Source organism: Aulostomus chinensis, chromosome 12 (assembly GCF_037954235.1).
Source record: "Aulostomus chinensis isolate RoL2024-O1b breed Wild chromosome 12, RoL_Achi_v1.0, whole genome shotgun sequence".
Classification (NCBI taxonomy): domain Eukaryota; kingdom Metazoa; phylum Chordata; class Actinopteri; order Syngnathiformes; family Aulostomidae; genus Aulostomus; species Aulostomus chinensis.
The window spans coordinates 4,041,882-4,065,965 of record NC_141331.1 but is presented as its reverse complement, the minus strand read 5'-3'; the positions used below and the strand labels follow the sequence as shown (position 1 = coordinate 4,065,965).

Here is a 24,084-nt window from a genome sequence, read left to right as displayed (position 1 = left end):
GATTATGCCTGCCATCCGAGGGGATAATCGGTTCAGAGCAGCAGCCCAGACATTCCAGGGAGTGCATGTTTCGGACCCCAATAGGACCAATTACCGTCAACTGTGGGGCCAGCGCAAGAGGAGAATGGAGTAAATACTGAAGGTTTACGAGGACAAAATAAATTGTGGTTTTTGTGTCGACACTGAAGTTACAGTTTAAAAACAAGCTTTTCTCTGGATGTCAGAATCAAATCAAATATGATCGCCCGATGTCTTGTTCAATTACCTCTCAGCAGCTCCTTAGACACGAGAAAGCGTCCGCGAATCGACGTTCATTTGACTCCACGCGGCACAATGCTAATGAAGTTTATCTGTGTGGTGATAAACAGAGCTGACACAAATCCCCGCGTGCATCTGCAGGGCCGTGAAGCGTCTATGCACCAGCGAAAACACACCTCAGCGGCTCGTGCTGTGGTGCTACAAAGGTTTTTCCCCTCTGTCAGTCTGTCGTAGTCATTAGCCGCATGCTAATCAGGGCTAATTACATTGAGGCAGGCAGACACAACTCATTTCTTATCACGAGAGAGTGCTGCTGTGTTTGCGGTGTCTAAAAATGTTATACCAATTAATGAGCCGCTGCTCACAATCAACAGTTTTTTTTTTTTTTAATCCATAAATAAACATCACAATGTTTACGATGTGATTCTAATTGTCACAGTAGTCACATTTAAATCGGTCTGGACTGCAACTGCAACAGCAAATTAAAAGCAGCAGGAGTCAGGAAGCATCAAGAATGAGAGAGTCAAAGAATGTTCCACCTATGGAACACAGCTCGCAAATGGCTGCCAGTGTATTTGGCTATTTTTTTTTTCTATCTCCTGCAGTTTATGAAAATATATTTGCCAGCTGAGTTATGACAACATCATCGAAGCTAAATTATTTTGCATCAACATCTCCTGTAACTCTTTGTTCTGCTTTTGTTGCTTCAGCTGAAAGAAGCCGGTCAGCAGCTTTACGTGCTCACTGACGTGCCGCTATCATTCCAGAAATGACACGTTGAATTATCGAAATTGAGCCGTTTTACTCATTCAGCGTTTTACAATTCAGACTACTCTAAATATTAGTGATGCTGATGAGCATTTCTTGGACTCATATCACGCTGTCCGCTGTCAGGTTTTTACACCAGTTCGCACCCACGACTGCTCACAGCCGCACGCAGAAAGGCGCTAGCTTGATGCTAACATGCAGCCTGCTAAGCCCTTAGCCTTTCCGGCAAACTCCTCTGACTTTGCACAGCTGCGGTTAAACAGGATTCTTGGTGGAACATTCATTTTCTCAGGCCTGTGAACAGTTTAGTCTGATCGTTGCCGCTGTTTGTGGAGTAACACTTGAGTATTGAGCGCGTTTAAAGGAGTAGCTTTGTTTGAGTCACCATGGCATCCTGCTCTATAGATTCCTAATGTCCTTAATCCGAGACACCCGTTGATACATTTGCCTACAGAGACAATATGTTGACATGAGAAGAACTCCTCCGCGCCGTCAGCCGCCGCCGCAGCCGAGAAACGTTGATGATGAAGTCGAAAGTCAGGGAGGGAAGAAAAACGAGAAAATGCAATAACGCTCTTGTTGTATGTGAAGACTCCTCCGCAGCAATAAGCATCAGACGGTGCAGATCACCCTCACTGCCCCCGTATTCTAATGACACCAGTTCATTTTAGAGATTTTTGCTGGCACGGCAGAAAAGCCCTCTGTTCCCCATTTTCCATATTTCATATACGGCGCATGGAGGAGCATCAGCTATGAGTGTCATGGCTTGGCACGTTTATGAGAAATGCATCAAGGAACTTATCATTTAGCAGATAATTCAGAATTCTAAAGGTGGCCGCTTTGAGTTTGGTATATACGGTAAATCTGAGCCGTCACAGGTCAGAAGCTGGATGCTACGCACAGCTAGAACTAGTGCAGCTGCAGATTATACTACGATTGACTACTTGCTGTATTCATACAAATACCTTCTAGAAAAGTTACACCTAATTAGTCACAATGTGCTCCAGAGAGAGAGAGAAATAGAGAGAGCGAGAGAGAGAGACACACACACACACACACACAATAAAAAAGGCTTTGGACCTTCTGAAGGTTAATTAGCAAGTTTAAAAGACAGAAAACAAAATGACGATGATGGACCGTATCTATGCTGCTGTTTTTCCACGTCACCGACACTCAAAGCTCTTTACAATGTTGCCTGGACCCCTCAGTATCTCTCTCTCTCCCACACACACACACACACACACACACACACACACACGCACAGATGGTAGAGGCTGCCATGCAAGATCATCAGGAGCCACAGAGGGTTTGGTGTCTTCGGCGTCGGACGGACGGAGGAACAACAGAATTCTTTGAGAAGTACGGAGCGCTGAAGTCATTCCAGGCTATTTTTAAGAATCTTAGCATAAGAGACACTTCATGATCGACACCAGCGAAAGCTCCGTCGTCTCTGGGGGGCTTTTTGTTGGGGTCGCATCTGGAGTTGCTCGTCAGGACGTAATTGCGTATCGGTGCGTGTGCTTCTTCAGGAATAACTTGCGCACCACACATAAAACCCTTCGCAGCACCGACGGCTCTTGACTTCTACTTCTAAAACACGAGCAACTTGAGGAATAGCGTGACACGCAATACATCAGTCTGCTTTGTTGTATTTGCAACCGTCCTTTTGGAGGTTTATGTTTTATTTGAGGCAATGTAAGGTTGGAAAAAGTCACTCAGACCTGTACTTTGTTCACATTCATGCATCAGCTCATAAACTGTCACGACACAGAGCCCTGATATAATGCCACGTATGAAAAATGACCCTCAATTTGCTTCACGCCCTTTGTACACCCACGCAGGCAGCTCACTCATTTTTGAACAAATTAGATTTTCTCTCAGAAATGTGTGGGTGGCTGAAGACTGAGCTTGACATTTTCTTATTTTTACTTTGCCAGTGGTAAGAAATTCTGTTTATGGTTGCAGTGTGAATCAGATTAATGGTTCTTCAGAAGGCTGACCCCGGCCGACCCCGGTATTGACACGCTGGAGTGTCCTTGTGGAAGACATTAATCTAGACTTAATGGGCTATCCAGTGCACTCGTGTGGAGCCGACTCTGACCTCACTGTCGGGGATTTCTTGTATCAGTGTCACATTATCCTACTAACTTCATCCATGCAGCTAGCTGCTAACCCATCAAGCTAAAGTACTCATCAACTTATCAGGAGCTTCCAGAGAGAAGGGTGTTAGAGCTGACTGAGGAAGCGGAGCAGCGCTGGCTCAGTCTTGCTTAGTCTTCACTTCTCTTGTGAAAAGGGTCACTTTCACTCCCGTGGTGATAAGGGGGAAGTGAAAAGGTGGGAAACAGACCTGTGTAATGCTGATGGACGGAGTCAGTCTCCGAGCGAGCAGGGCTGGAGAGCGGACTGGGGAATGAAAATGCTGCATCAGCACTGGTGGATTTACTTGGATGAATGGAGCCCGCTCGACGAGTGGGGGGTGTCAAAAGCAAGTAGCTGAGACATCGCTAATATTGCAAGTGAGCTGTGGCCACCTTGGTAATTACTACCTTTGCTGTTAGGCTAATCCCTAAAGCAGAGCAGCAAACTCAGGAGAGGAGAGCTTAGAGCCGCGTGCTGCCGTCACCCTGCTTCAATGACACGGAGACGTGGACCTGTCTCACTCTGAGACGGACGACACACTGCAAGCGTTTACATAACCACGGTACACAAGTCTCACCCACAAGTTCATGGGTATGACCTTGTTTTGGCATTGACTGGCTCCAGTTTGCTTGGGAGTTGTAGAATTCAAACATCTCAAATCGTCTTGGAGCTGTGAACGCAGCTGAACGTCTGCTTCCCTCCTCTCAGAGTCAACCAGCTGCCAGTTAAACCCCTGAAATGCCTGAGCTTCAATCTGACTTAGGTGCTTCTACGTCCCGTCTCACGGCACAAAGTATCAGTAAATTCCACACTCCTGAATTCAAGGGTTGTTATACGTCTTAAAAATGGCGGTTGCAAACAAGTGACTGACAAGGCCACAGAGGATGACGGTGGCGTCACCGTGTTGACCAAACGGGACGCTAGCTGGTGAAGCTAGCTGGTGATGCTAGCTGGCGCCGCTGAACTCGTGTGTCCGAGGTCTAGTTTGCTCATAGCCAAACGTTAGCTTAGGACTTCTAACATCAGCATTTACGCTCCACAAATCAGAAAATCGGCTCTCATTTTTGATCATTATCTTACAACTTAGCACTCCTGGCTGATTTCCTGCCATAATCCAATGTAATTGATGGGGGCGCTATTGTTTGAGATGTCTGGGTGAAATGTAGCTTCTCCACACAACCGCACTGTTCGGCCACAGGAGATTCCTACTTGAAAAAAAAAAAAATCAACTACAAAATGAGAACTGTAGTCCAGCTACCGCAGCGCGACGCATCAGCGCCAAAGTCACGCTCGCCCATGATCCTCCCTGAGCGAACACACGTCTTTCTTCCACAAAAATATCTTTGCTACACATTAAAGCCCATCAGAAAAATACACGGGACGGCTGTCACAATCTTCTGGTGAGAACTGATAATACACTTTTCCTTTTTTTTGGCCCTAATCAGCATTTGGGAGTCACGGCAAAGAACCGGTGCCAGTGTTGCTGAGACCAGAGCTTTAACTGGAATTTAAAAAAAAAAAGAGAGAGAGAGAGAGAGAGAGAGGGAGGGAGGGATGAACAGGAAAAACACAAAAGGTGAATAAAAGAAATTAGATATCTTTTGTCCTTACTAAACCTACTAGAATTGAAATTTGACTGATGGTTGAACTTTTGATTCAAACCAATTATATAGATTCATTGTTTTTCTTTTTTTAACAAGATTAATTCTCTCTCTCTCTCTCTCTCTCTTTTTTTTAAATTCGAGCAAAAGTTATATTTGACATCTTCAGCCACACGGGGAAAACGCTTTATTTAAATATAGTTATATTCAATCAATATGCCCTTAATTCATGAACGTGAGGACACCCGCAAATTAGTTAGAAACAAAAGCTGATGTAAAAAAAAACAAACAGAACTAATAATTTTATTAACAGTCAGGTTGAGGACAGGCTTTTTTTTATCTTTATAGATATAAAACAAATTGAGCACATTTAATACATTTCTGCGATGAACTGCAAACATTATCTGAGTTCTGGTCGTAGAAGAGAAGCTGCACAGCAGTTTGTCAGGCGAGCAATCGGGACGAGTGCCATGTTTTCTGTCTGCGCTGCAACAAAATCTTGAATGAAGAAGTGCATCACTTCTGTGAATCACCGCAGAAACCAGGAATAAACTTTCACTTTGAAGCCCCTACAGTTCATCTGAAGGCTAGAATGCAGCCTGAGAGAAACACCAGGAACCTGACAGAAGTGAAATAAACACACCAAGCTCACAGCTCTATTTCCTTGAGTGAGTGATCAGAAAACGGAAGGATCTGGAACAGCAGCCCCTGGTGAAAGGTGCCGCGGTGCTGCGAGGGTTACCTTTGCGTTCAGAGCGTTTCTTGCGCCTCCTCTTGAACCTGCGTCGGATGAGGCAGTAATAGGAGCCCAGATTCTGAGCGCCGTTGGTGAGAAGGGCCATGGCAGCTCTCTAACAGCGCCGGACTCTCCTGGACCCAATCAGACTTCACCTGCTGGGATCTACCTGGCCGCTTGTCCTGCCAGAACGTCCACACACCTGAAGTGTGTCTTTGTTTCTACTTTCTCTTGTACCCGAACTCTCTTTCCCTCCCTTTCCTCCTCCTCCTCCTCCTCTCCCTGTTTTTCTCTCCTCTGTTAACTCCATGTCTGCCCTATCAGGAGTCAGAGAGGGGAGGCGATAGACTGTGAAGAGAAGGAGGGGACTTCATATTTCCAGACAGCTGGGAATTAACACTGAATCAAGCCCTCCACCTAAAAAGCCCCCACGTCTCCATGTCACTGTGTTTTAGCAGACACACTCGTATTTGAACCCTGTTATCAGAAGCACAAACACACTCTCTCACACACACACACACACACACACACACTCCCGTGTGTGAAGACACACATCTTCAAATATGAATGAAACCCCTGATGAAGCCACATGTGTGGCGCAGGTTTGGGTTTTTACTTTGTCCCACTTCACTTGAGGGTGTCTACCTCATTTGCTTGTTTTGCTCCTCTAAGAGGAAGGTTCACCTGTCGTCTGGAGACCTGAGACTTGTCGGACAGAGATACTCTGCTTCCCCCTAGTGGATGTAGGCTGTGACTACAACTCTCATCCAAGTACCTCCATGAAAAAGTGCCTGTCGGTGCTTGATGACTGCTGATTGCTACAAATAATCAGTGGTGTTGTGAGCAAAGAAAAAAGTAAGACGGAACATTCTTTCAGTGTTTGATGTGTTTATATATAAATTCATGTTTTGAGCCTTTTGCACACCTTATTAGGTCCTTATTTAGCAATATGGCCACATTTAACCCCGTAGGTCACTGACATAAAACTAGACAGGCTGGTTCACGTCACCCTCCTCTTCATGAGACCAGACATGGCCCAGATCTGGACTCATGAGGACACCTTACCAAGAACTCCTAAAATTTTCAACATCTTAAAACTGGAAATTGCCATCGGATTCGATTAAGAGTGCAAATGTTTCTCCGAGGCCACTATTCCCAAGATTGTTGACCAATAATCTGGGCAGATTTGTGTCTCCAGATAAGTTTTCTTCCTCTGCTTTCCCGAATGAACTTTGGATCTCCACTGCATTTCTTATTCAGGTTTTGTTGAGTTTCTGTAGTTTGTTTGTCTTCGTGAACTTCTGGGACGATCACTGTCTCAACCTCTTCTGACACACCTCTGATGTTTTAAAGAAAATCATTGGGAGGCATTTGATGTGTGTGCAAAATAAACAGATGAGCAAATAAAACAGACGGACGAAGAAACTCACTCACCTGTTTCTTTCCTCAGTGATCAGAAAAACCTGGAGGGGAGACAGAAAGAGTTCCAAGTAAGCAAACAGCCGGGATCGCCGTCAAACATTTGGATAACCGACCGTAAAAATGTTTGAACATCTTGTGCTTCCAAGTTAGCCGAGGACTGAGACGGCTGACGCAGGTACACACGCGGGCCAAGTCATGTTCGGGCCATCAGCTGGTCTCTCTCAGCAAATACACCGATTATTTTGCGAAGTAGAAGTCACGATCCTGCAGGCTTTAATGACCCGCGTTTTCCTTCAAATGTGTAACCTGAGCGTTGTTTCACTGTTGCCTGTGAGACATTACATTGGGGGAAATGTGCCCACAAACAGGAATTTAAATTGGTGGGTTGAAATAGGACGACAAGTGACGAGAGCCAGACACGTAAAGGTTAAAACAACAAAGCATTTTCCCTCAAACGTCCCTCCCAGACGACCACGCTGACCAACCGTCCCGGCCTCTTCCCTCCAAGATGAACGCTCTCATCAGCGAGGGATCAAGCTCTGACGAGGAATCCTGCTCGGTTCTGACCAATCTTTTGTAGCTTAGGAATGAGCTCTTACACACACATACGGGGGAAAAAAACATGCAAAAGGAAGCAAGGTGAAAATACTGTATTTACCTACATATACTAAAAGATTCTGTTCAGACGTTTTAGATGTATAACTGGAACTCTCTCACTGGCTGGGGAGCTGCTGCGCTGCTCTGTGCAGTTCTCGGTTGTTGACTCAGGTGTGAGGACGTGCATCCGTTAATATCTGGTGTGTTAAATTAGAGAACTGACTCACGGGAAGGTTTGACAGAGAGACAACAAACACCAGTTATTTAATGTGGGATTCAACAGGTTGCTGCTGAGTCATAGGATCCGGCGTTTGAGTCTCCCAATCCTGATAATCCTCCAACCTCATAGCTTTGTTAGTCCAGCTGGTGTCACTGGATCGAGTTTCACTTTCTCACCGGCTTAAAGCAACACTCTCCCATCCCCAGGACCCCCGTGTGCTTTTACTGCACTGGCTGCTTCGGGTCTGAATCACTGCTCATGTTTTCACGAAGGAACCTGCAGACTGGTGGCATCAACAAAAGAAGGAAAACCTGGCTCATAATTAATGGTTTGCAAACGTGCTGCGGCGCAGGAAAGAGAAGCAAAGTCATTTTTAGAAACTGCAGCAGCTTGGAAACGTACAAAACTCCCGCTCAGTTAGGCTGCGGGTATATTTAGAGGTTCCTCCCGCTCCCTGATCTACAGGCCCGAGCCAAGCTGGGGTTCAACACTACAAATATCGTTCTAAGGTTTGCCAGGTAGTCACAGGAACGATAAAGACAAAGGAGGTGGAACCACGGCTGCGATGGATGGAGACGGATCGTGTTTCAGGATGAAGTACATGCATAAGTTTTATCTTTAGCGTTTCTGATTACAGCCATTGAGCTCAAAACCTGAGGTTCTGCTAAACGTGTGAATAAACGAGAAGATAAAGTTCAGAGGTGGCAGGCTTCATTCAGCCGAGGCGGGTTGCCGCCCTCTGCTGGTTACTCACGGCTCTGCATTTACATGTGAATCCACACGTTGGTCACGCTGGCGATTGATTGCTATCATTATTGAAGTGTTTTATTTGTGCTATGATGAAGTAAATGAGATCAACTGGTTATTTACTCATAAAAACAGAACGACTCCTGAACTACCACTAAACTATCTTAACAACCACATTGAGGAAGAACTGGTTTCAAAAGTACAGTGTTTTCACAAAAGAACGACAAAAATACAAGATGTCCTTCACAGGAATAAACCCGTTTGGGTGGTTACACAACGGCACAGGCTGGCATCACAGCTGGATTAATAAAAGTGCAGCATTAATAGATGGATAATTGATGGAACGTTCAGGGACTGGAGTGGCTGCTATCACACACACACACACACACACACACACACACACACACACACACTGGTGGTCTCATTCTGCCAAACTGGACTCAGATCTGCCTGATGATCCTCTGGTGAGAGCCCAGCATCACAACCATGTTTGGGCCAAAACAGCAGTGTCCTTGATAAATGGGTTCAAACAGCAGAGATCCGAACTGGAACCAGAACACCTGACATGTGCAGTTCTTATATCGTCCGATTGTGAGATACACAGTGGGAAAAAAGGCCCTTTGTCACATGAGCCAGGATATATTTATATGAATTATTAAATTGTTAAAACATGTCGTTGATGGCGTCCTTTACCAGTGACAACAGAACAACTTGTGGACCTTTCTGATGCTACAACCACAGAATTCAAGAGGAAGCCGAAGGAGAGCTGGCTAAAAATAACAACACGTCTGCAGGCGAGTATCGGAAAGATGTCTCAGGGAAAGAAAAAAGGGGGGGGGGGGGGGGGCAACGCCAAAAAGCTCAAAGGCTTCTCTAGAAAAATACAGTGACTGAGGATAGAGATGATACTGAAGGAGTAACAGATGAAGGCAGGGAGAATAAAGACATAAACGCTGGAGAACAATACAGGAAATTTGAGGGGGGGGGGGTGTAGAGAAAAGCTCTGGAGTGGAGAGACAAGATAAAGAAAGCTAAGCTGGCCGGAGACACGGAATTGAAAAAGAGGGGATGTAGTTGGATGGAGGCTGAGTGTAAGATGAGGTGAGGAGTTAGGTAATGGAGCTGAGGAGCTGGGCCTCTGACGTCGGAGGTCCTCTCAGGACATCCAGGCTGGCTTCTCTGCTGACTAACCAGCTCCCCTCCAACAGCTTAAGACACCAAAGCAGCAAAATAGAGGGATTTCTTTTTTCAAAAAGATGTTTCCCCGTTAAGTAAACACATTCAAACTGAGCGGAGAGATATAAAAACACAAAAGCCAGAGGAAAAATCCAAATTGAGAAACGGCTTTTAAAAATAAAAAAAAAAAGGAAAGAAGGAAAATGACAGATTGTGAAGGATGAATAAACTCCAGACACAAATTCATTCATGCTTCTGTGTACAAGCCAACCGTGATCACGGCTGGCCAAGTTTTTACCACAACTGCTTTGGGTTGGTGGATGTTTTTGTATTTCTCTTTGTTTTGTGAAGGAGAGACGCGTCAGCCCACTTCCCCCGGACGGCTTTGATTTATAGACGCTGTTGAAGCGCCGCAGACACAGGAGGCTTGGATCCCTCGCCGCGGGGGCCCGAGCAGCTCTACGGCGCGCGTCACCCTCTCGGTCACTCGTGATGTAACTGCGGTCAAGAGGAGAGACGCCGAGACTCTCAGCCTGGATCGTGAAAAAAAACAAAAAACAAAAAAAAACATCGGAATGCGAGCGGCTTTTTTTTTTTTTTTTTTTTGAGTGAAAAACGACCATTGACAAAAACAAACTCCTGAAGGGTGCGACGGGCGCGCACCCAGGCTACCGCGGTGAGCCCATCTGTTGGTTCATTCAAGTATTCACAGTCATCTGTGACTGAAAAGAACAAAGGCCTAAAAATAGACGCCCTGGTAGAAGAGTTCGGTGCTTGTTTTCCCTCCATCTGAATCTGAGAACCTTTTTCCACGGATCCGTGTTGACTGACTTATGAGAGGTTGTGAGACGACCGCTGATCACGGCTGAGGAGTTTAGGGAGTTCACATTCTAACCTGCAGCCCCTTCCTGCCTCTCTTTCCAGGACTGGACGCGCCAAAACTTCCTCACGCTAAACGCAGCGAAGACGAGTCCTCCGAGACTCTCCTAGCATAGCCGGCGGTCTGTGAGGGAGCCACTTCTTGCGAAACTGTCCACAGAAAAGCCTCGGGATGATTCTGCATTCAAACTTGATAAACCAATAAATTCTGTGGTAAAGTGCAGCTTTGTTTTTTGTTTTTTTTGGACCAATTATGAGCCTTAACATCTATAAACCACGGTTTTCTTATCGCTCACCACGGCAACTCTTGTCCATGGGGGGTCACGCCTCGTTTCCACGGATGTCTGGGGTTTGCCCTCATCAGGGTTGAGAGGATAATTTGGTCCCTTTTTCGTCAACGACGCGTGGAACATCTGCTCAGAGCGATTCAGAGGTGGCTGCAGGGACAGCGAGGTCAAATCCAAAGCAAATATTTGCTTTTTTACTGAGTTTTCTTTAACGATCATTGTCTTACTCTCATCCAGATATGGACGTGTTTGTTCTGAGGATGAAAAGCCCCATCCGTTATGACCAGTTCTGCTTCTCCAGCGTATGTTCGTGAGGCTCCTGTTGTTCAAAATGCGCCACAGAAATAAACACTGATAGTTTAGTGGAACCACCAACGAAGCAGAGGGAGAAACTCGACCCTTACATAGATCGCTTCTGGCCCTGTGGTGTGAATACCTGAATATGAAGGCAGATGAAAAATATCTAAGTAGGAGTCGAGTTTTACTGCCTTGTGTGGAAGTCGAGTTCCTCAAGCTGCACTCGCTGCACCTCGTCTTGTGCAAAGTTTGACAAGAACGGGAGTGTGGGAGAGATTAATGCAGGCAGGGAGGAGGGGAGTCCGCTCAGGACCTCCTGGTCATATTAGGGTCTGGTCAGTGCTGCTGACCTTCTAAGATAAGATCAACTTTATTCATCCCATACTTGGGAAGTTCCATTATTACAGCAGCAGGGGGGGGGCAGACAGAAAATAGTGAAAGGAAACAAATCAGATAAATAGACAAGTTAAATATATACATATATATATATATATATATATACATATATACATATATACACACACACATATCATATATATACTTTTGGTACATATATATATATATTTATATGTACCAAAAGTATAAAAATAATGAGAAAGTATAAGAATATACACAACTGCTAGTTTCTACCAGGTGACATGAGAGCGAGACGCAAGTGACCTTGACACGAGGTGACAAAAAATAAAAAAGAGTCCAAAGCGACTGGCCACGGCACGCAAGAGGGTAAACGAAGGCAAAGCGGCTGATTATTAAAGAGAGACTGCATCAGGCGTGCAGGCCGATGGAGTGCGACTCCAGGGCTGCATCAGCAAATTAGGCCAGTGGCTCAGGAACCACTGGCCACACACAAACAGGCTAACTGGGTCCCAGTAGGCCATTAAACAAAGCCTCCCCCTCTGACCCAGATTTATTACCTCACATCCTGATACAGAGGGACACCGTTTTAATTAACAAACCATTCTATTAAATATGAGTGTGACTGTTTTGTTATCGCGTGTGTGTGTGTGTGTGTCGTAATTCAAGCCAGAGTGAAGCTCTTATTCTCTGTGGTACCTGCTGAATGACTGGCCGTGTTTTTGTCCTACTCACATTCACCCTGCAGAGGGCAGCACTATTCCAATATTGAGAAGCTTCTTGTACAACAACACAATGGTGGATGTTTTTCATTTTCTTGCGTGTTTAAAATTCACTACGCTGCTGTAACTGATCAAGTGCGTTGCGGTTTCCCCTGAAACCCGGAGGAAGGTCACCTGGCTGCAGCTCTGAGAGGCTTCAGTGGAGCTATTGCCTTTCGTAGTTTGGCAGCGGCGTCCAACGTGCAGCTGCACTAGCCGGATCGAACCGCGTGGTGTGTGCAAGTGTAAAACTAGGAGCACATTTGAGTTTAACAGGTACAAGATAGAGCAGAAAAACATCTGTCTCTCTCTCTCTCTCTCTCTCTCTCTCTCTCTCTCTCTCTCTCACACACACACACACACACACACACACAACAGAGGTGTAGGGAACCCAAGTTGACTGGCAGATTGTTTTATTTTTTTAATCAAATCAGTAATGTTTACTTTCCCATTGGTGCCCCTTCACTGTTGACAAAGTACCGTCAGTTTTAAGGAAGAGCCGTTGTAGCTGCGTGTGTTTGTGTGGGTGCTGTGACACTGAGATTACAACACCGGTTCAAGCGCTTCAAATCTCTTCCACCGGCAACGAAAGCACCCGACTGTTCACAGCTACCACTCAGGGAAATGGAGGCTCAGTAGAAAGTCACAGGTTCAAGTCCCGGCCCCTGTGGACCTACTGATCCACTAACATTCAGTATGCTAAGCTAACTAGCTGCTCTCTCTGACACACACACACACACACACACACACACACACACACACACACAGAGGAGTCCTCTCTCATCTTTGTCTCACCGGACGACAAATAAACGTCCTTCCCGTAAAAGTTGGCGTGTTTAATGCTCGTCTGCTTCTGCTACAGCCTCTAAAATAGCAACAGCTCTAAATAGGAATGACTTAATTCTTCCTATGGGAGTTCCCGTTAGTTCCCAAACCTTCCATCAGCTCCCACTATACTGGGTGTGGTCCCCCTCCAGCTCTTTGGGACAGATCCGCTCCAGCGCTTGTGGCTTTGGGTGCTTGACCAGCAGTGGTATGTGGGTGTGGATGCTTGTGTGCACGTAAGCTGGATGTAAGCAGCTGGAGAACAATGAGCTACTCTGTTAGTCCTTCTGGCAAGATACACACCTGAAGGGCAAAGCTACAAGAGGAGGAGGAGGAGGAGGAGGAGGAGGAGGAGGAGGGATGAGAGCAGCAGGCCTCAGGTCACATGGTTCACTCTGCGGAGCCTCACGGTCATTTATGATGCGCTAACCCTTGATTTCCCTGAATCTGTGATGTCATCAGCATGGCCACCGGCAGTGACGTCACATTCCTGCTAAATGATTCTCTTCTTTTACTTTTAGGATCGGACAAAAACTTCGGGGGGGGGGGGGGGGGGGGCCTCACCTGAATATAAATCAAGCTTAACCACTTTGATTTTGTTCCACATTTTTCGTGTTGATCCTCATATCACTCCTTAGCGAGATTCGGAAGAAGAAGAAAAAAAGATTTGCATGTTGTCATGGCAACACTAGCAAAATCTAAGTTGGCTTCATTTACTGTAGCTTCACTTGCAGGTAGGCTGCAAGTTTGTGGGATTTTTTTTTTTTTTTTTTTTTTGGCTCTTCACAATATGAGCATCAGATTACAAATTCAACAGAGAAAACTGGATGACTGAGATCTAAAATGTGTGAGTGACACACTTGAGCCCAGAAACGCTAACGAGGGTTCCGCTACTTGTCCATTATGGGACCGACTTGATGAAAAACCCTCCATTTCCCCTCAAAACACAGAAACATCAGTGTATACACACACACACACACACACACACACACACACACACACACACACACACACACACACACACACTCACACACAAGTATAGTTCTGACGTAAAACTCTGACGACTGTTGTGTTGAAGAGTTTCTCAGTTCTAACGGTGTAATTTTCATATATTGTTTCATATTCATGTTGTCAAATTCTACAAAACTGAAAAACCCATGAAGTATAAAACAAGGCTGGGGTTACAATTCCATACAGCAACGTCTCGCAATGTTTTGTTTTTTTTAAATGATTCAGTAGCGACACGCCAGTCGCTCGTAGCGATATTGCAACCCGATACATTGTAATAAAACCATACTTTGACCCACGTGTGTGAGCGGCTAGATTACAGGTGGTGTCACGGCGGCGTGTTCGACGACCGCCTTCAACTGGGCTTACAAACGGCTCTCATAAATCGGAGTTGGAACTTTGAATGAGACGGTTCTGACTCAATCATCGGTTCCAGAACGCCTCCGTAAAGGACTAGAGTTGAACGTTAGCCAGCTGGCTAACACTGCTGCATTTACACAAATGCTGATTAATAATGTGTGTTGTCCTTGTAAACAAATACAAATGGGGGAGGGAAAAAAAAAGTCTGTTGAGTTATCAATGTGTGATTTACTTCCTGTCAGACAACGCGGGAGGTAAACAGCAAGGTATATGTTCCGCTTTATTTTGAAATTTTCAGTAAATAGAGTATTGCAATATGTGTAATATCCTGATGTGCATCCTCAGGTCGCCGCCAGTCGTCCTAGTAAACAAATACTTGACTCCTGCTTGTCTCTTCAGTTTCACACAGATCCTGATGTATTAATAAATTGATTATACTGAGTTTCTCTGCAGCTCCCATTGCTAGAAGGTTAGTCGCTCATAATGAGCAACAGAACTTCCTGCACAATTGTTTCATCTCAACCTTCAATATTTTTTTAAAATCGTATGTTAAACCACAGACACCAGCATCGTCTCCAGTGACCGCCAAGTCCCTGTCAGCCTATTCGTCTTCCTCCCCTGCTGCGTGACCTTGTTGATCACCTTCCACTTCTATGGAGGTTAAAGACGTAGCTGCGGCTGCAGAGGCAGGATGGAAAGAAAAAAAATGCGACGTGTATTAAATGACTGAGGGAGGGGAGAGGGATGTCCAGAGGTGGAATGAGACGGACACGAGAAACAGATGGTGACAGACGATAGCGCAGAGGAATGTGTTTCAAATGTAAAAATCCCATTTCTCTCTAGGTCTCACTCCTCCCATCAGATAAACGCCTCTGGACGGCTCCCCTGAATCTGCTCCGTCCCCCACTGGACCACATCTTTTTTCACTGCACTTTGATGCGTTGTGACTCCTGGGTTAGAATGTGACCTTCTGTCCTGGCAGTAAGCTAGCCTGCTCCGTGTGCATGTGTGTGTGTGTGTGTGTGTGTGTGTGTTTGACCGTGACTTCTTATCAACTTCCAGAGTGCTCTGGGCAGGTGAGCGCAGACGAAGGTTTCCCTTGAACCAACTTGTGGTCGTTACTTTCATTTCAAACACAAATGCGATTTGCCAAGTTTTGTTTTTTTGTTTTTTTTTAAACAACAACAACCATTAAAGGGGTGATATTTATGTTTTCCCTCTGCTTCGGTGAGCTCTATCCCTTTTTGTTGCATGAAAAACATCTGCATGTCATTCACGCCAAAGGGACTTCGTCTCTGGGGTGGTGATGCTTTCAGATTCTAATCTGATTTTTTTTAGCACAGCTTTGGTTTCATAATTTCAGAGGAAAAAAAAAATCTATGCGACGCGACCCCCCGGGCAGAGCCACCTCTGGAGAGGGGACACACAGCTGAGCAACATTTCACATCAGGACTTTGTAAAGAAACTACTGGATCTGCACCGAAACTGCCGTCGTCTTTCCGTTTAATCAACAAAAGGGATTTTAAGCGAACGGGGAAATGTTGCAGTAAACGCACAGGAGGTGTGTTTCCGTCACCTGGTTTGGGGCGAAGATGGCGGCAAAGACAACCTCACACAAGGCTGTAGGGAGGTATTTTCATTCTCAAATCTGCCTTTTTTCCGTCAACCTTTTCCAATGCGACACTTAAAAAGGTACGAGTCAAAATAAGCAGATGGAGGCCAAGCAGCAGCAGATCCCCGATGCAGCTATTGTCTCCTCTGACCAGTGCACTGCTGCAACCTGTTTTTCTCTGGGGCGGAAGCGGCGTACATCCCAGCATGCAAACCTGATAGTCATTATTTCTGATTACAGCCAATTACCTTTAACAACAAAGCAGACATTGTGATGAAAGAGACAACTACACGAGCAGAGTTCCCTTCGCTTTCCCCGCACACCTGTTCTGGCAGGATGACGAGCAGCTCCGCGCCCACACAGGTGGACGTCTGACTGTTTATCAAAGACACAACATTTTTGCATTCCTCTTCTCTCTATCTGGGTCAAGCGTCTGGGGAGTTGCCAAAGCCTCGGTAAAAACGGGCAGCTGACCATCACAGCTGGCCCACAAACACACTCCGAGAGGAAAGCGTAGCGGCACCAGGTAACATCTGCATTGCCACCGCCCAGAGCAAGCATCCGCCACCGCCACCTGAGCCCTCATTATGTTCTCTGGGAGTGCACGAGGGCCGTGAGAGGTACCGGCGCTCGTATCTGGCTGTAATTACACTGGAATGTGTGGAAGAGTGTTTGCGGCAGTTATGTTATATTTGCATGTTCCTCGCTCACGCCTCATTTTATGGCACAGTTAAGTTCAAGCTAATTAACCAAGATGGAGAGTAAAGCCAGACTGCAGAGCCTCTCCACTGCTTTCCTCTCTGCCCTGCTGTCACACAATAGTGGTTCAGGCGTTCCCACACTGCTTCTATTCAGCGGCTGCAGATAGGATTACAACAGAGGTGCTCCAAAGTAGGCCACCACATATTTTGTTCACATTTTTCTCTGTGTCATAGATTGCGAGTGTATGAGGTGGCTCAAAATAAAACAGATGAAAAGTAGGCTAAATCTTACACCTGGTGAAATGAGAACCTTTTATGTGACACCTTCATGAAAGCCAGTGAGTACGCGTGTGTACGTACAAGCAGGAAGTACCAGTAAATACTGACAAGACTTATCTTATGAGCTATTCTCCTTTTATAAGCTATTTAATGGGATTTTTTTAGTCCTCGTGCATGCGCAAGTTAAATTTGTAGAGCTCTCAACGTTATGTGTTATAGGGTGATGGGAGCAGCATGTCCAGGTGGAGGGCTGGAGCAACCCCCAGGACGCCTCTGCAGGGTGGACTAGTGATGTGCCCCCCCTTTGTCGATCGCGTTCTGATCCAGAACGGGACTGACAAGACGTTTCCACTGTCGGGACCCGTCCTGGATCCTCCCAAACTTTGTCTTTGTAATGTGTCCAAAATCAGTTGGCGTAAAGTAACAGCTACAACTTGTCCAACTGAAGGTACTTCCTGAAGAATTCTCTCAGTTTTTCACCGGTCCAGGGTCACAACGGGCTGAGCCGACCTCTTCCTCTACAATCTTATCACCACACACAACAAAGCCCTATACTGCCTTCATCCAGGGGAAATATGCATTGCACACGCAAAATTCCATCGAAATGTGCTTGTGAATTCCTGAGGCACAAAGTGGTCCTGGAGACCTGACACACAGGTCTTAGGCTGCTCAGATTTTCTTCAGATCTGACGTCTGATTTGCAGTGAATGTGATGGAAACCTATTCTAGGTGAGCTCGGAAAGGCTGGCTGGCTGGAAAAGGCCTCGACTCTCGTGATGCCCCAAAGAGGAACAAAGACGTGCACTGCCAGTTACAAGCCAAGTGCAGGATGAACCTGAAGCACGGACGGAAAAAATGTATTTGAACATTTACAGCATCATTCCTTACTGCAATCAGAGCCATTGGTAATCTGACTCAGGGAACTATTTAATATATTTTCCACAGTATCTGACTGCTAGCGGGTTTTCCTGGAAGGAAACTGGGTTGTATGAGAGCTGTGATCCCAATTCATATTAATAAAGCCTCGACAGTTTTCCATCCTATCCTCCAGGGTATGAATGAACAGCTCTGTAACCGTCTGCCCTCCCGGGATTACAACAACTGAGATGGACGAGGCCGGTTTAACCCCCCAGTAACTCCGGTAGGTTGGCTATTTTGGGTAATGGGTGGTTACATTGAGTTAATGTGAAAAAGAGAACAAAACCGCGGCTTCTTCCTGAAATGTATGCTGAAGTGGATGCTTGCCACGGCGAGGAGTCAGCAGCCAATCCTGAACCCTCAGCTCTGATTGAGGAATGATGTTGGGAAAGCAACAATTCCAGTCTAAATGAGAAGTGACAGCCTCCTGGTGAGTTGGTGTTGGTGTCAGTGTGCCAGGCCATAAACCACAGAGGGGAACTGAGGCGTGGGCAGATGTGCCTGTGGCACTCAGCCCTCCGCCCCTCCACCCCCGCCCCAGTCATTGTCTCTTCTTTGTTTTTTCCGTTCTTTTTCCAATCTTTTTCTGTCCGTCTGACACACGCCAGCACAAACATGACTGCTTCCTTTTAGTGCTGCTGCTGCTGTTGTTGTTGTTGTGTGTGTGTGCGTGTGTGTGTGTGTGCGTGCGTGAGACCTCTTGATGATTAAATGCTTTGCTCTCAGTGACTGTGCGTAATTATACCTCGAGTATTCCAAGTGAAGTTGTCCTTTGATAGATGTGGAGCAGTTCAAACACTGGAATATAAAAACAATAAAGTATAGCCTTGTTAAACAAACAGCAGGCAGAGAGCCAAACGCAGCCGTGGAAGAGGCAGGCCCTTCACTACACAATCAACTTCTTTGTTTTCTCTTCAGCACGCAAATCTGCTGTGACCTGCTTTGACCTTTAGCAAAGGTCAGAGGTTCAGGTACGAGGATATGATCCAGCTTCTGTGCTCAGTCCTCACGGAGGACAGGAAGTTCACCAAGGCCACTGGGGAGGACATCAGAGGAAACAGTCAGGCCTTCTTGGACTTTGTAGTGGAAACCAAAGTTTACAGAAGTCTCAACATCAAGATCCGCAGATCAATACATTTTTTTCGATTGTCATCGCCGGCTGGAGCGCCGAGGTTATTAGAAGCTGCCGCTATCAGACTCCATGGGCCCACGAGGACGGAGGGGAGTCAGGCGGAGCACAACCACATCAGAGGAGCACTTCAGACATGTGGTTACCTGATCTGGGTCTTTGTCAAAACCACAACAACATACAGATCAGACAGGACAACAGCAGTCAAATGCCTCAGCAATGTCATTCCTCACATCGCAGGACTATCGGAAACATCTGAACATCGGATCTCCCGCAGCCGCTGGATCTGTGTGCACTTCAAGGCCACTAACAGGTAGAAACTTGTTTAATCGAACAACAAAGCATCCAGCGCAGCGCTGGGATGTCGAGATGTAGAGATGTTTGGGTTCGGCTGAGACGCTGCAGCCTGAGATATCTGGGCATGGCACCCCTATCTATGTAATTAGCATCATAAACATATTCTGCCTTGTGTGCTAACCCGGGACAGCAAATCCCGGTCCTGCCCGACCGTCTCTGTGGCTGAGGACGGTTTCAGAGAGATGAACGGACCGCTGCAGGTGATGTGTGTGGAATAAATGAACAAACCTGGCTGTTCAGAGGCCATCGTAGCCGCACAACAGGTCAGCTTCCCACAACACAGTGTTTTCTATTTACTTTTTTGACACTGGTCAGGGATTAAATGACAGCAAACAGTGAATCTCACAGATTGACACTGTTCATCTGCAGGCGTCTCCATGACAATTTCAAACGCCATCCTCCTGCTCGACCTCCGGGTTCAGCTGATAGTCGATTACTCCCGCGAAGAGAAAGAAGAACTGCAGCCGAAGAGTTTGGAAATGACTGGAACGATTGCGGTTCAAGCGCAGCGCAGCAGCACTGTCGCAGCAAGAAGGGCACGGGTTCAAGTCTCAGGTTCTGTCCGTGCGGAGTTTGGATGTTCTCCCCTTGTCTACCAGGGTTCATTCCGGGCGCTCCGGTTTCACCCTCCAGCAAAGTCACGTATGTTAGCTTCATGCAGCTGTCGGCGCCAGAGAGATGTGGAGCCGGTCCCTGAGCGCTGCACGGCTCACTGCTCTGTGGAGGACGGGTTCAGCAGAGGATGGACGCTGTTGCCATTTGCATACAATGACAAGAATTCTTCATCAATTGGAACTGGCTGTTCCCTGCAAGCTCTCAAGTGTTCGTTCTAAACACAAAGTCATGCCAAATACTTCAGGGCACTGGGGTTTTCTTGGCGGGGGGGGGGGGGGCAGTGTCAAAGGTCTATACTTTTTCTTTTTATCCCCATGAACCAGGAAATACAGTACAACATCTTCTTTCAGATGAAATGACAACGTGACGTCAGAGCTGAGTCCAGTTTCCATCATGCAAATGACTTCAAGCAGACACTGAATAATCTGCATGAGTTCACTGCAAGTCAGCTCCATCACCAGGTTTTTGTCTCTTTATCTCCTATTCCGAGAACATCGGCGTAATAAATAAACAACACCCGAGTGGGACCAGAACCGCCCTGCTGCTCTCCTGATCGGTTCTGTTTATTTAGCCATTGCTCTCGCAGAAAGATTTCAAGCCATTATGCCGCAGCGCTGCATCTGACATCTCCTTTCACCAGGCAAAGGCCACAGTTACATAAGGGTTACTATTTTAGAGTGCTGGAGAACACGGCTCTAATGGGAGGACCAGCTAGATTTTAGCCAGTGCTGCATCCCTAATGGAGACTTTAAAAAACCCTGGGAGACAATGTTAAAATTTCATTATTCACCTTTTCTTTCTTACTTATTTTTTCTCCCTGTTGATTTATTCTGATATTTCTTTAGCAGCACCTCTATTCCTCGTCACTTCTTCGTCTGAATCGATTTATTTATGTCAGTCGAGGGTTAGCTGGAGTTATGAACGTCTCAGGCGGCTGCTGTGAGGCCCTGGCGTCTGTCTCGGTGGGAGGCTGCGCGGTGGACTGGAGCGGTGATGATTGAAGGTGATGGCGACTGCTGACTCAGGAGGGTTTCAATATCATTTGCCCATTTTGTCATTCAAGAGAGGGACAGAAATAGAGACGATAAGGAGGCGGACGGACACAGAGAACGGCTCCAGGAAATGAACAGTCGAGGGCGGCGTCGATCAGGAACACACCAAAAACTTTTGAAGACTTTTTTTTTTTTTTTTGCAAAGACTGAAGTGGAGAATGCAATAAATTAAACATTTAATTAGTCAAACCTGTGCAGACCAGCAGTATATTTCATTTCCTCGCTCTGCATCTGTGATGGTTCTCTGTGAAAACGAACTGAACTGAAAATCCTTTTCCACTCTTAGAAGGCCGTTGCTGCAGAGCTTCTGTCTTTTCACTCCACTTTCATACAGCGTCTGTAGCAGGGTGTTGCTGCTGCATGTCTGCTAGCATGCAGTCCTGCTTTCCGTTCCTTAGCGGTTGTTAGCGTTTGTCTCTTCACATCAACTGTCAGTGAAATAGCAGGAGACTGCTGACGGAAACACGGAAGGCTGAGCGTCCGTTTACACGCGCAGCTCTCAGTTCCTGCGCTGCTGTCAAAGCGTCAAGACCTTCGTAAAAAGGACGAAAGCATAAAGTAGACGACGGGCTCAAAGGTTTGACGCTTGTTGATAGGTGTTCCACAGTGCTTTGATGCTAGAGCAGCACACACACACACACACACACACACACACACACACACACAGATGACGGAGGCTGGGAGAAGTCAGCCTGCTCATCAGGCATGAGCTGCTCAAGGACAGTTTGACTCAGTGTCTGGTGGAGCGGCGGATGAAAACCTGGTGATTACCGGACAGCTCCTCTCACATGCAAACTTTCACAACTGCAAACAAAGAGCTGGGGCGGAAAATTAACTGAAACCTGGGAAGAAGAAGAAGACGAAGAAGGAGAAGAAAAAAGAGGCTTGGTGTCAGGTGATAGCTGAAGGTGTTACTGAGATCCCAGCGTACCACAAATATGAAGGTCATAAAAGTGTTTCTGTGCAAATCTCTGATTAGGAACCTTTTGGATATAAAATCTCATTACTGAATTTGATGCTATTGGGCATTTGTGAGCATAATTAGCATGTGAATTCTTGGGTTATTAACAAAAAGAGTTCTTTGCAGTCACATCGCCCTTGACCTTTGACCACACAAACCACATCCTCATCCACGAAGGGACAACCAGAAAGCCCGACTATCACCTGCTCCCTCGTTTGGAGGGGAAACATAAAAACGTTCTTTCCTTTAACTGATAATAATTGTGGTGCATCGAATATTTCAGCTCAAGACTTCTCCAAGTCGAATCTGCTAATCTGCATGCGAGGCGTAATCACGGGATTGACAGGATGATCAACAATTCTCTCCATCATCTCTCTTTAAGCACATCATTGCCTCACTTATGGCAGTCTAATCAATTCAAACAGGCCATCTCTCTGTCTCTCTCTCTCTTTCTGTGTGTGTGTGTGTGTGTGTGTGTGTGTGTAACAGAACAGCAGCAGATGTGAGAGGTAATTTGGAACCCTGAGAGACGTTCTGACAAGTGTTACTAAGCATTATGGGTAGATTTTCTGTCATTGAACTTGAGCGGACTTCAATGACAATATGTTGTTGATCTCCAGCAGACAGACAGACCCGTAGTCCTGCTGCTGTGAGGGAGACAAACAAACCAGACCCCTCATCTTTGCGGGTGCAGTCATGTTCCACCTCCCAGTCACGGCAGTAAGCGGGGAACCTCTGAAGGAGGCCAATGATGAAGTTACCACACAAAGAAAAGAAATTCTGTTTCTGCCGGGCAAAAGCTCCCGAACATCAAATTAACCAAGACGGCGCCGTGTCATTGCGCTGGAGAGGGAAAGATGAACTTAGCGCATCATGAGGGGTGTCATCAACGGCTCTGATGAATCGATCAAAAATAATATGTAAACACCAACTATTGTCAGAATTATTTCTGTCACCCCCCCCCCCCCCCACCCAAAATGTCAAACATTTGCTGGTCAGAAAACGGCACGTCTGATGGCAAAAGAAGCTTTTTGATGGCTCGTGTGGAAACTGTGATGGGCAATTTTTTTTTTAAATTTTCTTGGCATTGTGTAGACTCAATAATCTAATCTAATCTCTAAAGTCATCACCCGATTCTTCAGTTATGAACATAATCCTCAGCTGCATCGTCATGTTTCCATCAGTGGTGATCGAGCGACGCGGGAACGAGTCCTGAAACCCCCAAAACATCAGTGTGGTTACGGTTCTTCAGAGTTAACGTTTTTGGTTAAACGGCTGAAATAAGGCCTGTGGTTCACTCCAGCTTAAAAGACAGTAATGTTTTGTTCCACAACATAAAATATGTCAGTAAAAAAACTGTTCCCTGGTTGCGAACCAGCGTCTAAACGAGGCCGAGAGCTCGGCGGGGGTGAAGCCTTGCCTCGGCGCTGCGGTCGGCTCGCTACATCACGTCAGCTTGTGCCTCTAAAAACTACAGCAAGGCTTCAAAAATCATTAAGAAGGTGTTGATTTGAGAAAACGACCCAGCTGAACAAACTGTGTGTCAACTTTTGTTCTCAACTGAGCAACAATTTCATATCACGAGTAAAACAGTGAACTCGATCAGGAAACGCATCCTGACTGCAGGTAGGGGACACGTTTGTTGCATGTCTACGTCTTGAATTGTGAATGGGAAGTGACAGAGGGTGTAGCGGCGAGTACACACTGTACACTGTGTCTGGCTCGTCACTGGTGTGTTACAGTGCTCCCGGCTACGTTTATATAACTAGTCCCCGACATGGGAATGGGTCACACTCGCACTGCAAGGGTGACATAATAAAAAAAAAAAAGAAAAAAAAAGGTTAAAACGCTGAGCAGCTGAGAGAGGCGGGTGTGTATGATACACTGCTGATAGCATCTGATGCTAGCTGCTAGCACGGAATGAGAGAGAAGATGAGCTGAGCTGCCGGGATGGCGTGGCGTCTCAAAGGTGGGCCTGTTGGTTGAGGCATTTTTGACATGAACAGACAATGAGGTCATGAG

General features: G+C 46.2%; 1 protein-coding gene across 6 annotated transcripts in view; it reads right to left on the bottom strand.

The window, feature by feature from the left end:
• adarb1b (adenosine deaminase RNA specific B1b) overlaps positions 1-24,084 on the bottom strand; it is a 122,086-nt gene that overhangs the window by 40,378 nt on the left and 57,624 nt on the right. For 2 of the 6 annotated variants that reach the window (XM_086219710.1, XM_086219709.1), the window contains one exon: positions 6,940-6,968. The exons of 2 other annotated variants lie outside the window; for them this stretch is intronic. Coding sequence is in view for 1 of the 4 variants with exons in the window: in XM_086219708.1 (XP_086075834.1) it covers positions 5,512-5,611 (100 nt within the window). In the remaining 3 variants the exon portion in view is untranslated. Of the gene's footprint in view, positions 1-5,511; positions 5,895-6,939; positions 6,969-9,965; positions 9,985-24,084 lie in introns of those variants that run through there. 2 more of the 6 variants (XM_086219711.1, XM_086219708.1) reach the window with 2 other exon arrangements.